Source organism: Orycteropus afer, unplaced genomic scaffold (assembly GCF_000298275.1).
Source record: "Orycteropus afer afer isolate SDZICR_OR568_19922 unplaced genomic scaffold, OryAfe1.0 scaffold00101, whole genome shotgun sequence".
NCBI classification, from domain to species: domain Eukaryota; kingdom Metazoa; phylum Chordata; class Mammalia; order Tubulidentata; family Orycteropodidae; genus Orycteropus; species Orycteropus afer.
Window position 1 is genome coordinate 7,144,327 of NW_006921688.1, and position 12,009 is coordinate 7,156,335.

At 41.8% G+C, this 12,009-nt stretch overlaps 1 protein-coding gene across 1 annotated transcript in view; it reads left to right on the forward strand.

The window, feature by feature from the left end:
• Positions 1-12,009, forward strand: part of CCDC170 (coiled-coil domain containing 170) — a 153,997-nt gene that overhangs the window by 91,968 nt on the left and 50,020 nt on the right. The window contains exon 6 of the mRNA XM_007943229.1: positions 4,516-4,833. Within this exon, the coding sequence (XP_007941420.1) occupies positions 4,516-4,833 (318 nt within the window). The remainder of the gene's footprint in view (positions 1-4,515; positions 4,834-12,009) is intronic.

Sequence of the window (12,009 nt, forward strand, 5' to 3'; positions counted from 1 at the left end):
AAGTATATGTGAACTGCTGTATGAAAAGTGAATTTACTCTGTAAATCTTCACCCAAATCCTAAAAAAAAAAAAAAAAAAAGAGAAAAAAAAAAAGCTTCCTCATTTCTTTGTAAGACTGTATATTATTCTACAGTATGAATGTCTCACATTTTTCAATCTATCACCTATTAATGAATATGCATGCAATATCTATTTTTTGCTATTTTATTAAAATTGAGTGACTTTGCACATAACACATTTCTCATATTTAATAATCTTTCCTAAGATAAATTCTTAGGAGTGGAGTTTCAGGGCCAGAGGATGGGCACTTATACCAAAATTTAACCTATTCACACTTGGGGCTTATTTATCCATCTCAGTTGCAGCAGGTAGAGGGAACCAGCAACTTTTAATTTGATAAAATTCGTCTAGGGTCAGACAAATTAAGTTTAAGTGAGAGGTTATCAATCTTGACTGTAATCAGTCATTTCATTTTGAGAGACAGTTTGAGCTCACACATACCCAATTCTATATAATCGTTGTTTGTTGTTATTAGCCACCTAGTAATAGAAATCTATTGTGCTTTAGATACACAAACTCTTAAAAGATTTGATTACTTAATGCCACATTTAATTGTGAAGCTACATGGAATGCCTTCACCATAATATTCATAAATAAATTTTTGTTAAAAGTAATTGCAAAGGGGTCAGTATTAATTTGTTGCATTGGTAGAATTGAATACAAAGATTTTCATTAAAGCTTTTTTTTTTTTTTTTAAAAAAAAGTGATCCCTGTCACTGTTGAGAAGGTCTGTCCTCATGGCAAATGTGATTTCCTCTGTGGAGGTCAGCCACAGGTTTTGCTCAGAGTGAGCTGCTTGTTCTGTGTGTCAGTGTGGTCTGACAGCAGTCCCCGGGTCCTGGCCATTGATACTAATGTCACATTGCTTTATGCCGTGTGCTTCAGGGTAGCCTTGAGGTAGCTATGCGACCAGACTCCACTCCAGAGCCTTTGCCCTGATGGCTGTGCAGGTAATTGCGTTTGCAGACTAATGCCATCTGTTTCCAGCACATCAGGCCACTGGCCCTGACGCTGAAGGCCTTACCCAGAGCACTGGGGGGCGGCAGTCCTCAAGGCTTGTCACTGGTCCCAGTCCTGGGAAGGGTTGAGGAAAACCGAAAGATTCAATAACATGATCCTATGATGAACAACTAATTTTCAAATTGTCACTAGACACAAGTGTTTGTGCTTAGGTTTTTTTTTTATTTCTTTTTTTCAAAGTGCTTTGAATTTGTTAGAGAGGATGATTTTGGCCCTTGGATCTAAGACAAACCACAGTAGTATATTAACCAAAAAAACCCAAATCCACTGCTATTGAGTTGATGATATTAGATTGGAAAAATCCCTCATAGCTGGAATACTTAAATTGTGTTTATTGGTCTCTTGGTCTAAGCTGCAGTAGCTTAGTCTACTTCAAATGGATAGTGAGCCTGTAACAGTCAAGCATGGGATATATTTCTGGGAATCTGAGGGCCTTTTGTAAATACTTGGTTTAAGAAATCATTCTCTTTACCATGAGGTGTCCTTCTTTTGCATTAAGATTTTTCTTTCAATCTAAAATTTAACATATAATATCCCCTGTGGTTTTAGAAGGAGCTCTGGTGGTACAGTGGTTAAGGCATTGGGCTGCTAAGCGAAAGATCCATGATTTGATCCCACCGGCCTCTCTGTGAGAGAAGGTTGAGGCAGTCTGCTTCCATGAAGACTGACAGCTTTGGAAACTCTATGGGGGTCACTGTGAGTTGGAATAAACTCGATAGCAGTGGGTTTTGGATATCGTTTTAGAACTCTGTAGGGATTAAGATTAATTTTTATCTCTGTAACATCTCATTTATGACCTCATTTTTCTAACCATACATTAGATTATAATTTCTGAGTAAAATCTGGGCCCATTTTATTATCACCGGTGCACATATAGTTCTGTAATTGAGCAGCCGTTGTATTCCTGACTGAAATGAAATTGGGAAACTGTTAGAATATTGCATTTGGGAATTACATTTGTGATACCGTGCCCTTGACTCTGTACTTAGGAGCTGCCATTTAATTAGCAGCAGTGGTTTCTCCTCAGAAGGTTAGAAAGGGAAAGGGGAAAGTAAGCTGTTTCCAGAACCTTGAAAAGCAAGATATTTTACAGAACAGGGTCAGTAATTAGTTTGGTTATTTCATCCCCTGAAAAGGGCAGCCTTCTCCAGTAGCCCATCCACTCTCTGACTTTTTTTTCAAATGGAGACTTCCTTGATTAAAAAAAAAAAAAAAAAAAAAAAAAAAAAAAAAAAAAAAAAGAAAAAAAAAAAAAAAAGACCATAAAGAAAAAATAAAGACATTCTCTTTTCCATTAAAAAGTAGAAACTAGAATTCAGCTACCATTTTCCTGCCTTTAGGTCTAATGCAAAGATGATTGCATTTCAACTGTTTTTGTTGCTGTTAGTTGCCCTCAAGTCAAGTCCCACCAGCTGCCTGCAACATTACTGGCCAGTTCAGTGTGTTGTTGTCATGTGCCATCAAGTCTGGCCCGACTCATAGTGACTCCTCCCTTCCGAGGCAGTATCACTACGGAAGTAGATTGCCCCATCTTCCCTCCCAGGAGTGGCTGGTGGGTTTGAACCGCCAGCCTTCTGGTTAGCAGTCAAGTGCCTTAGGAACTACGCTACCAGAGCTCCTTAGTTCAGAATAGAGTCTGTTATTCAAAGATACTGTGTTTGCTTTTAATGCTTTTGATCCACTGCATACTATTTTTCAAAAATAAAAAACAAAATATTTTGCCAGCAGTACTATAGTAGTACTGATTAACCAGGGCTGACCCTTACTTGATGTAAAGCCATGTATTTTAGAACTTGTGGTCAGCAATTGTTTTCATGGAGTTTTACAAAGTTTATTAATTTTGTTGTTGTTATTGAGGCTGTACACAGCAGAACACGTACCAGTTCAGCAGTTTCCACGTGGACCATTCAGTGACGCTCGTGACAGGTTTCAGGTGGTGACACCGTTCTTACCTCCTCCTCTGATCATTCCTCCCCCATTAATGTAGACTCACTGTCTCCTGAGGTTCCTATCTAATCATTCAAGTTGCTGTTGTCAATTTGATCTCATATGTGCCGTTCTGAAAAGAGCAGAATGCTCAAAGCATTATTTTTTACTCAAAAAAAAAAAAAAAAAAACCAAACCAAACCCACCGCCACTGAATTGATTCCAACTTCACAGCAACCCCCTTCGAGTTGCCGAGATGGTGAATCTTTTTTTTTTTTAAAGTTTTATTGTGATTTGGGTGAAAGTTTACAAGCCATTTCACTTTCCATACAGCAGCTCACATACCCTTTGTCATATGGCATTGACTGCAATTTCCCACAATGCAATAGCTCTCTTCCCAGTTCCTCCCCATAGTTACCTCTTCCCAGTGTCCTTCCCTCCCACGCACTTCTGCCCCCTAAGCTGTCTCCCTGTGCATACACAGCCCTTCTGTTCTCCCACGATTGATCTCTCCAAGGAGTGTGTTTACCTCAGGTAAATGTTCAGCTCATATGCCTGTCTTTTGTTTGGCTGGAAGCCACAGGAGTGGGTTCAATTCCAGACCTGAAGGGCAGGTAGGGGCCATAGTCTGAGGGGTTTCACAAGGCTCTATCAGACCAGCAAAACTGGTCCCCTCCCCCCCTTTTTTTTGGTAATAATTTTGAGTTTTGTTCCACATTTTTCTCCCACTCTATCCGGGATATCCTACATAGATCCCTCCTCCCAGTGGTTGGCAGTGCTAGGCACCATCTAGTTCTTTTGGTCTCATAGTCGTATAGGCTGAGGATCGCATGGTGTACCAGTCACTTGGACTAATTGTTTCCATATGTCTGTGTTTTTTTAAATTCTTCTTTGCTCTGGATGAGGAGAGACCCATCGTTGCATCTAGATGGCCACTTGCAAGCTTTTAAGATCCCAGTCACTACTCACCAAAGTAGGATGTGGAACAATGTTTTGTGCAGTATGTTATGCTAAGTGAGCTCAATGTCCTCTGTGACCGTGGTCCCGAGCCCACAGGTCCAACTACTCACTCCTTCCAGGTAGCTGGCTGTGGCCAAGAAGTGACTACAACCTTGTCCCTTGTCAGCTCTACTGTATGCCTGGGAATCCTTACAGAACATACAAATACACTTGTAGAAACATTGTCTGCCAATGTTTTTGCCTATTTTAGTGGATCATATAGATGTCCCTTTTGTACCTCTTTGGACCATTCTGGGCTATGGTAAGTAGAAATAGGTACACAGGTAACTTTCCCTAGAGCTTTCATTATTTTTATTAACCTAATCATACTTACTATATTCTTCAAAATTATGAAGAGACGACAGGACACTTAGAGGTAAAAATGGAATAAGAATTTAACCGTTCAAGTTGAAGTCATAGAAAACAAGGTAAATGAATTGTTATTGCAAATGCAGGTGTGCCCCATTGTCTGCTAATGGTACTGTCTTCAATTTCTGTGATTGTGTTAGGACTTGCTCAGGGCTGTGGAGGCAAAAGCAGCTCTTGAAAAGGAGGTTCAGATCTTCCAGGACAGGCTGCTTACTGGCCAGCGGGTCTGGGATGCCTTGAAGCAGGAGCTAAGCCAGCTGAAGAAAAGCTCTCATGAGCTGGAGGCGAGTTTGAAGGCCAGCCTGGATGAAGCGGCAGCCTCGCGAAGCCGGTACTCCTCGTTTCGTCAGAAAATCGCAGCCCTTCTCAGGGGCAGCTGGGACACGACTGAGGCCACGGAGGACGCCATTTTGGAGAGGATACGTGAAATGGGCAGCCAGGAAGAGAGCAGGATAAAGGTGAGTGGGTGATGGCTGGTTATAAACGTAGGGACAGTAGAGTCTTATTAACTCGAGCAGACCCATCAGTGATCTATCTCAACCTGTAAAATGTGTGATTTAAATGCGGTTTTATCACTTTCAGTGATACACAGTGCAGTAAATGGAAGACTGACAACTGACTCAAGCAGAGTTAACCACTAGCGTGCCTTCTGGAGTCAGACCCACTGGGTTCCAAATCCTCTCTCTGCTACTTCCTTGCTTTCTGCAGCGAGACCCTGGGCAGGTTCCTGAGACTGTGTGTCCTCGTTAGCTGTGAGGGTCCGTAAGCCTTTATTTGAAACTTTGGATGTGTTTCTGAGTTCAGAATTTTTCAAGGTTCAGTCCACAAAACTATCTGACGCAGCCCCCTTCAGTGGGCCCTAGGGCAGCACTCCATAGTCCACATTGATATTTCTGCAGCCAAACCTGCCGGTAACTCACTGAGGGAGATCAGTAGTCTTCATGATAGTCTACACCGTAGACAGCCTCGTGTGACTGCTGCTCAGGGTCTGTCACCAGATCAACTCCGGTCAGGCCACGTTTTGTCAGTAAATGAGTTACCAAACAAACAAGCAACCTGTCAATTCTCAGAACCATTTGGATTTTGGGATTGCAGATAAGAGTTTATAGACCTGTGATCGTCTCTGCCTCATAGGTTATTGTTTATTGAGAACAATACATGAAAAAATGGTTATAAGGTCCTTAAGACACTGCCTGGCAAATGCCAGGGAACATTTGTTGCTTTCCGTCCACTCTCCCCCTTCCTCTTTCTCACCTCTTCTTTTTGATACTTTGGTGCCTACAATAGTCCCCACTAGCCACTCCTCGGAAGGAAGGTTGGGCAATCTACTTCCGTAGTGATACTGCCTCGGAAACCCGAGGAAGGATCCACTATGAGTTGAGTCCTACTCGACGGTCCACAACAGCAACACAACAACATTTAACAACAGGACAAAAACGATTTCATTTATATATATGACTGGTTGTCACTGTGTGCCAGGAGGTCAGTTTTGACTCCAGACGACCTGACAGGTCAGAGTAGAACTGTCCCATAGGATTTCTCTGCTGTAATTCTATTTCCTCTGCAGTAATTCTTATGGCAGCAGATCACCAGGTCTTGTCTCTTGCAGAGGTGCTGGTGGGTTCAAGACACTGACTTTCGAGTGAGCAGCCAAGCACTGAACCTGTACCTGCAGGGCTCCTTATGAAGGAGCTTGTTTCGTTTTATGATCTAGTTTATAGTTTTAATCATTTTCCTTTTCTATAAGGCTTTGCTTAGCAGAGTCCAACTTCAGCTCAGACTGTTTAGATGATCATGAATTGCAAATTACCGAAGTCCTCATTAATGAGGTTTCAAAACAGATAATACCCAAATTCTATGTATAATTCCATCATGAACTATTTCTCCTGTTGATTTCATGCCGGCTCTACAGGAAAAAATGATTTTTTTTTTCCCCCATCTTTTTATGTTACTGAAAATCTCAGAGTGATCACTAACTCACCGTTCAGGGTTCCGTTTGTAAATTTCCACTCAGAATCAAACATTTTAAATTTCCTTTAAAGATGCTCCCAAACCCCCATATGCCCTGGGAGCAACCCTGGAGGCCCCCTGTGCCAATGGAAACAGGCACCCACCCAGTTCTTGTTGGCTGAGCTCCACCCGTGGGGCTGTGAGGTGAGAAGACCAACTGCTATGGAGGGGGCTCTGGCTCATGGTGACCCCAGTGTGTCAGAGCAGAACTGGGTGCCTCAGGGTTTTCAGTGGCTGAGGTTTCAGAAGCCAATTGCCAGGCCTTTCTTCTGAGGTACCTCTGGGTAGACTCAAACTGCCAACCTCTCAGTTGGCAGCTGAGTACATGAACCATTGGCACTGCTCAGGGACTCCACTCTAAGGGTAACTCTGTCTTCTCCCACATCTGTGCACATGCAGGTATGCATATAGGTACAGGACTCGGGTGTGTGGCTGGGTGGGGGAAATCAGTTACAGGATGGAGAAGAACTGCATTCAGTTACTCACCTTGAACTGGAATAGATGTACTCATGGGAATAGATGTGTCAGTGCTCCTGACCATCTCCTTTTATTGCTTTCCCCTTCTATTTTTCCAAGTATTTCCCTAAAACTGTTTTAATTCCAGCATATGAAATGTGGCATAAAATTGTCAGCATGATATATATGTTTATTTTCTAAAGCAAAGTGATGTGAATTGGTTAAGCTGGATGTGCCTCCCCCCACTCACGCCTTGTAAAAATTAGAATGATTCAGTCTCTGCAGTGCCTTTGTCGGCCTCTCCTACCCTGTAATTTTTCTCAATAGCTGCTCTCCCTATTTAAAAGCCTGAAATCAAGCTATAGCTGGCGTCTTGCGTGACTCATCTTCAAGTAAACTCAGTAGAAAATGGATTTTGTATATTGTCTTAGAAAGGTTTCTGAAGATGGAAGCTTTACAGTTTGATGCATCTGTTTGTTGAGGAGGCTGAGTCCTCCCTGCCAGCTGGCATGGCCGAGCCCACAGTCAACACTGAATAATCCGATGTGAAGGCCAAACACCGGGTCAGGCTGGCCGGCACTTTCTCCACTCCGTGTCGACTCCTACTTACTGAGCATCGCTTTTCTTGTTTACCCCTTGGCTATCCATTTTTACTGCCTAGTATTTGGAAATCTCAGTAGAATTCAGGACGCAGCCCACACTGTTTCATTAAGTCATTTCTGCTTCTTTGCCTTTCTGCTTCTGGCAAAATTTCATTTTCTCTTTCTCAAGGCTTTCCTGTATCTCGGAGCAGGGTTTCTCAGCCTTGGCCCTGTTGGCATCTGGGCTGTCTGCACTCAGCCACTGTTTGCTATTGCTTTTGTTGTTGCTAGTTGCCATTGGGTGCATGAACACTCGTGTTGACCCCTGTCTGCAGATCAGGACTGCTCCACTGGGTTTCAAGCCTGTAATCTTTGGAAGCAGATTTCCAGGCCTATCTTCTGAGGTACCTCTGTTCAAATTGCTAACTTTTGGCTCCTAGGCAGGAGCTTCACTGTTTGTACCACCCAGGGCCTCCCTGTTGACATTTGGACCAGATAATTATGTAGTCGGGCTATACTGTGTATGGTAGAATGTGAGGCAGCATCCTTGGCCTCTGTCCACTTGCTCCCTGTAGCGTTCCTCCCCAGTTTTTGACAACCAAAACTGGTTGCAGGCATTATCACATGCTCCTGGGGAGGGGGGGGGGGAAATTACCCCAAGAGGAAAGCTACCATCTTAGAGGAACATTCTACAGCCACAGGTTTTCCAGGAATCCTAAGTGAGACTTGCACAATGACAGCAAGTTGCAACCTGTCAGATTTCATATAGAATTTTGAGGCAAACTTTTTCTTTTGTTTAGATATTTCCTAACTGGCTGATCATTTGAATGAGAATTAATTATTTGTAGAGAGAACATGGTCAGGATCAATTTCCACACCATTTCTTAAAATGAAGACAAATAGATACAAATTCAGAAATATTCATCTAGACAGCTTTTGTTGTTCTTTTTCTTTAGGCGTGTGTAAGACCTTTTACTCTATTGCAGCATTTCTTCCTCTGGTGGTGGGGTCTATGGGGGCTTGGAGCCCTCAAGGCCCTGTGATGTCCCACCATGACCCTATGTAATGGAATGAATTATGTGCCCCCCCCCCAAATATATATGTTGGAATCCTAACCCCTAAACTTGTGGATGTAACCCTATTTGGGAATAGGGTTTTCTTTTTTATATCACTTATTATTTGTTGTTGAGACTATACAAAGCAAAAATATACATCAATTCATGTTTCTACATGTACTGACAAAGTGACAAGTAGCAGTGGGTCCCCATCGGGGAGCCGAACCCCAGTCACCGCATGACAGGTAGGGATGCTCACCACTATATTAATGAAATGTGTGAAGACCTGGAAGTAGAAAACCCAAAGTGAAGAGTACGCTCAGCATTTCTCAAGCTGAAAGAACTAATGAAAAAATTCAAGCCTTGAGTTGCAATATTGAAGGATTCTATGGGCAAAATATTGAATGGTGCAGGAAGCATCAAAAGAAGATGGAAGGAATACATAGAGTCACTGTACCGAAAAGAATTGGTCAGTAGTTCAACCATATAAGGAGGTAGCATATGATCAAGAGTCAATGGTATGGATGGAAGGAGTCCAAACTGCATTGAAGGGATTGGTGAAAAACAAGTCTGCAGGATTTGATGGAAGATCAATTGAGATATTTCAACAGATTCAATGTTGGGAGCATTCACTCGTCTCTGCTAAGAAATCTGGAGGACATCAACCTGTCCACCTGACTGAAAAGATCCATATTTGTGCCCATTCCAAAGAAAGGTGATCCAACAGAATGCAGAAATTACTGAACAATATCATTGATATCACATGCAAGTAAAATTTTGCAGAAAATAATTAAAAAATGATTGCAACAGTACATCAACAGGGAATTGCCAGAAATTCAAGCTTGATTCAGAAGAGGATGTGGAATGAGGGATATCATTACTGATGTCAGATGGATCTTGGCTGAAATCAAATACCAGAAAGATGTTTACCTGTGTTTTACTGAATATGCAAAGACATTCAACTGTGTGGATCGTAACAAGTTATGGATAGCATGAAGAAGAATGGGAATTCTAGACCATAGACCAAAAGACAGTTACTCAGATAGAAAAAGGGGATACTGCATGGATTAAAATCAGGAAAGGTATGTGTCAGGCTTGTATCCTTTCTCTATACTTATTTAATCTGTATACTGAACAAATAATCCCAGAAGCTGTACTATATGAAGAAGAGTGCAGCATTGGGATTGGAGGAAGACTCATTAACAACCTGTGATATGCGGATGACGTAACCTTGGTTGCTGAGAGCATAGAAGACTTAAAGCATTTACTGATGAAGATCAAAGATTACACCTCAACATAAAGAAAACAAAAATCCTCACAACTGGATCAATAAGCAACATCATGATCAGTGCATAAAAGATTGAAATGGTCAAGGATTTCATTTTACTTGGATTCACAAGCAACACACATGGAAACAGCAGTCAAGAAATTAAACAATGTATTGGGTTGGGCAAATATACATCAAGAGACCTTGTTAAAGTGTTAAAGAGCAAAGATGTCACTTGGAGCACTAAGCAGCACCTGACCCAAGCCATGGCATTTTCAGTATCTTCAAATGCCTGTGAAAGCTGGACAAGGAATAAAGAAGATTGAAGAAGAACTGATGCATTTGAATTACAGTGTTGGTGAAAAATATTGAGCATACTCAATGTGGACTGCCAGAAGAATGAACAATTCTGTCTTGGTAGAAGTACAGCCAGAATGCTCCTTAGAAGCAAGAATGACCAGACTTCATCTCATATATTTTTGTCATGTTGCCAGAAGGGACTAGTCCCTGGAGAAGGATATCATGGTTGGTAAAGTGGAGGTTCAATGAAAAGGGGAAAACCCTCAATGAGATGGACTGACACAGTGGCTGCGACATCGGACTCAAACACAGCCTGGATTGAATGTATGGCACAGGGTTGGGCAGTGTTTCATTTTGTTGTCCATCAGGTTGCTATAAGTTGGAACCCAACATTACCTAACAACACCATGTACAACTCAGGGCCTTGATTACATTCTTCAAGTGGTGCAACCATTCTCATCCTCTTTTTCTGATCTGTTTCTTCCCTATAAACATAAACTTCCTGCCCCCTAGGCTTTATATCCAATCTTTCAAGTTGCTGCTGTCAGTTTCAGCCCATATAGATAGGTCTTAAAAGAGCACAGTGCTCAGGGCAGACATTCTATACTAGTTATACTAAACTATTGTTTGGTTTGAAGATGTCTTCAGGGAATATTTTTGGTTTAAGTTTAAAGATTATTTTAGGGCAATCGCATTGGAGATCCATCCAGCCTTCTTGGTTTCAGAAAGTCTGGATTCCATGAGAATTTGAAATTTTGTTCTACATTTTCCCCCTTTTCATCAAAATTCTTCTGTAGGGTCTCTGATTAAAATGTTCAGTAATGGTAACCAAGTCCCACCCAGTTCTTCTGTTCTTATGGCAAAGGAGGCAGGGAATAGGGTTTTCTATGCTATGTGAATGAGGCTATACCAAAATATGGTATGTTTGAATGACTTTTGAGATATAAAAAGAATAGATAAGGTCCAGAGACAAGCAAACACGAACTGGGGAAGGTGGAAGCATGTGGAAGCCTAACCAAGGGATCGAGGAATGTTGGAGTTACAGAAGCCGAGACAAGTATCTTCCCCCGAGAGCTGACAGACAGCAAGGCTTCCCCTCCAACCAGTGCCCTGAATGTGGAATTCCAGCTTCTTAACTGTGAGAAAATAAATTTCTGTTCTTTAAAGTGACACACTTATGGGATTTCTGTTACCAGCGGCAGTCGGAAATGCAGACACCCTCCTCGTCCACCCCTTAGCCTGAGCATCACTCTCCTCCTCTGCACTTACTCCTCTAGCCTGCAAAAGCAAGCCCTGTCTCAGAAGCCCCCATAGACTTCCACTGACATTTCTTTGTCCAAAATTATGTTCCACAGTTACCCCTGGTCACTATGGTGTCTAGAAGAGTAGACTATTTCGAGTTTTTAGCTTGCCCAGCCTCCCTAGTTAACTTGCACAAAGGAGGAGATGGTAGGGTTAGTTGGTCAACAGTGTTAGCCATGCATACTGACAAGTAGGAAGGTGAACTTGATTGGCGTTATGTTCCTGATTCCTGATAACTTATTTATTAGATTTCCTAGGTGAAAATTCTAGCTTTAAATTATAATTGCAAAAGAGTTGTTTATGACCAAAACGCACTGGTCCTTAAGTGATCCAAGTGGCTCTTTCTTTAGTTTAGAGCTTTTTTGCTCCTATTTGGCTTAATCTCAGGGTAAGCACTTCTCTGGAGAAATCAATGACTTGTGTTTGGGAAATGAATTAATCTTTTATGGCACTATGACTTCCTTTCCAAAAATCAAGGATTTTGTTCTTGTTCTTGAGGGATAGTTTATTTCAGTGACCCTTTTTGTTTAGAAAAACTGATGTATGCATCTTTTATGTGCCCTCATCACATCCTCTACAGCTCAGTGGTGTATTTTCTCCCATAGAATATCAAGGATATGTTAACATGTGATACTAAGTGAAAGAGAGAGGGGAGAGAGAGAG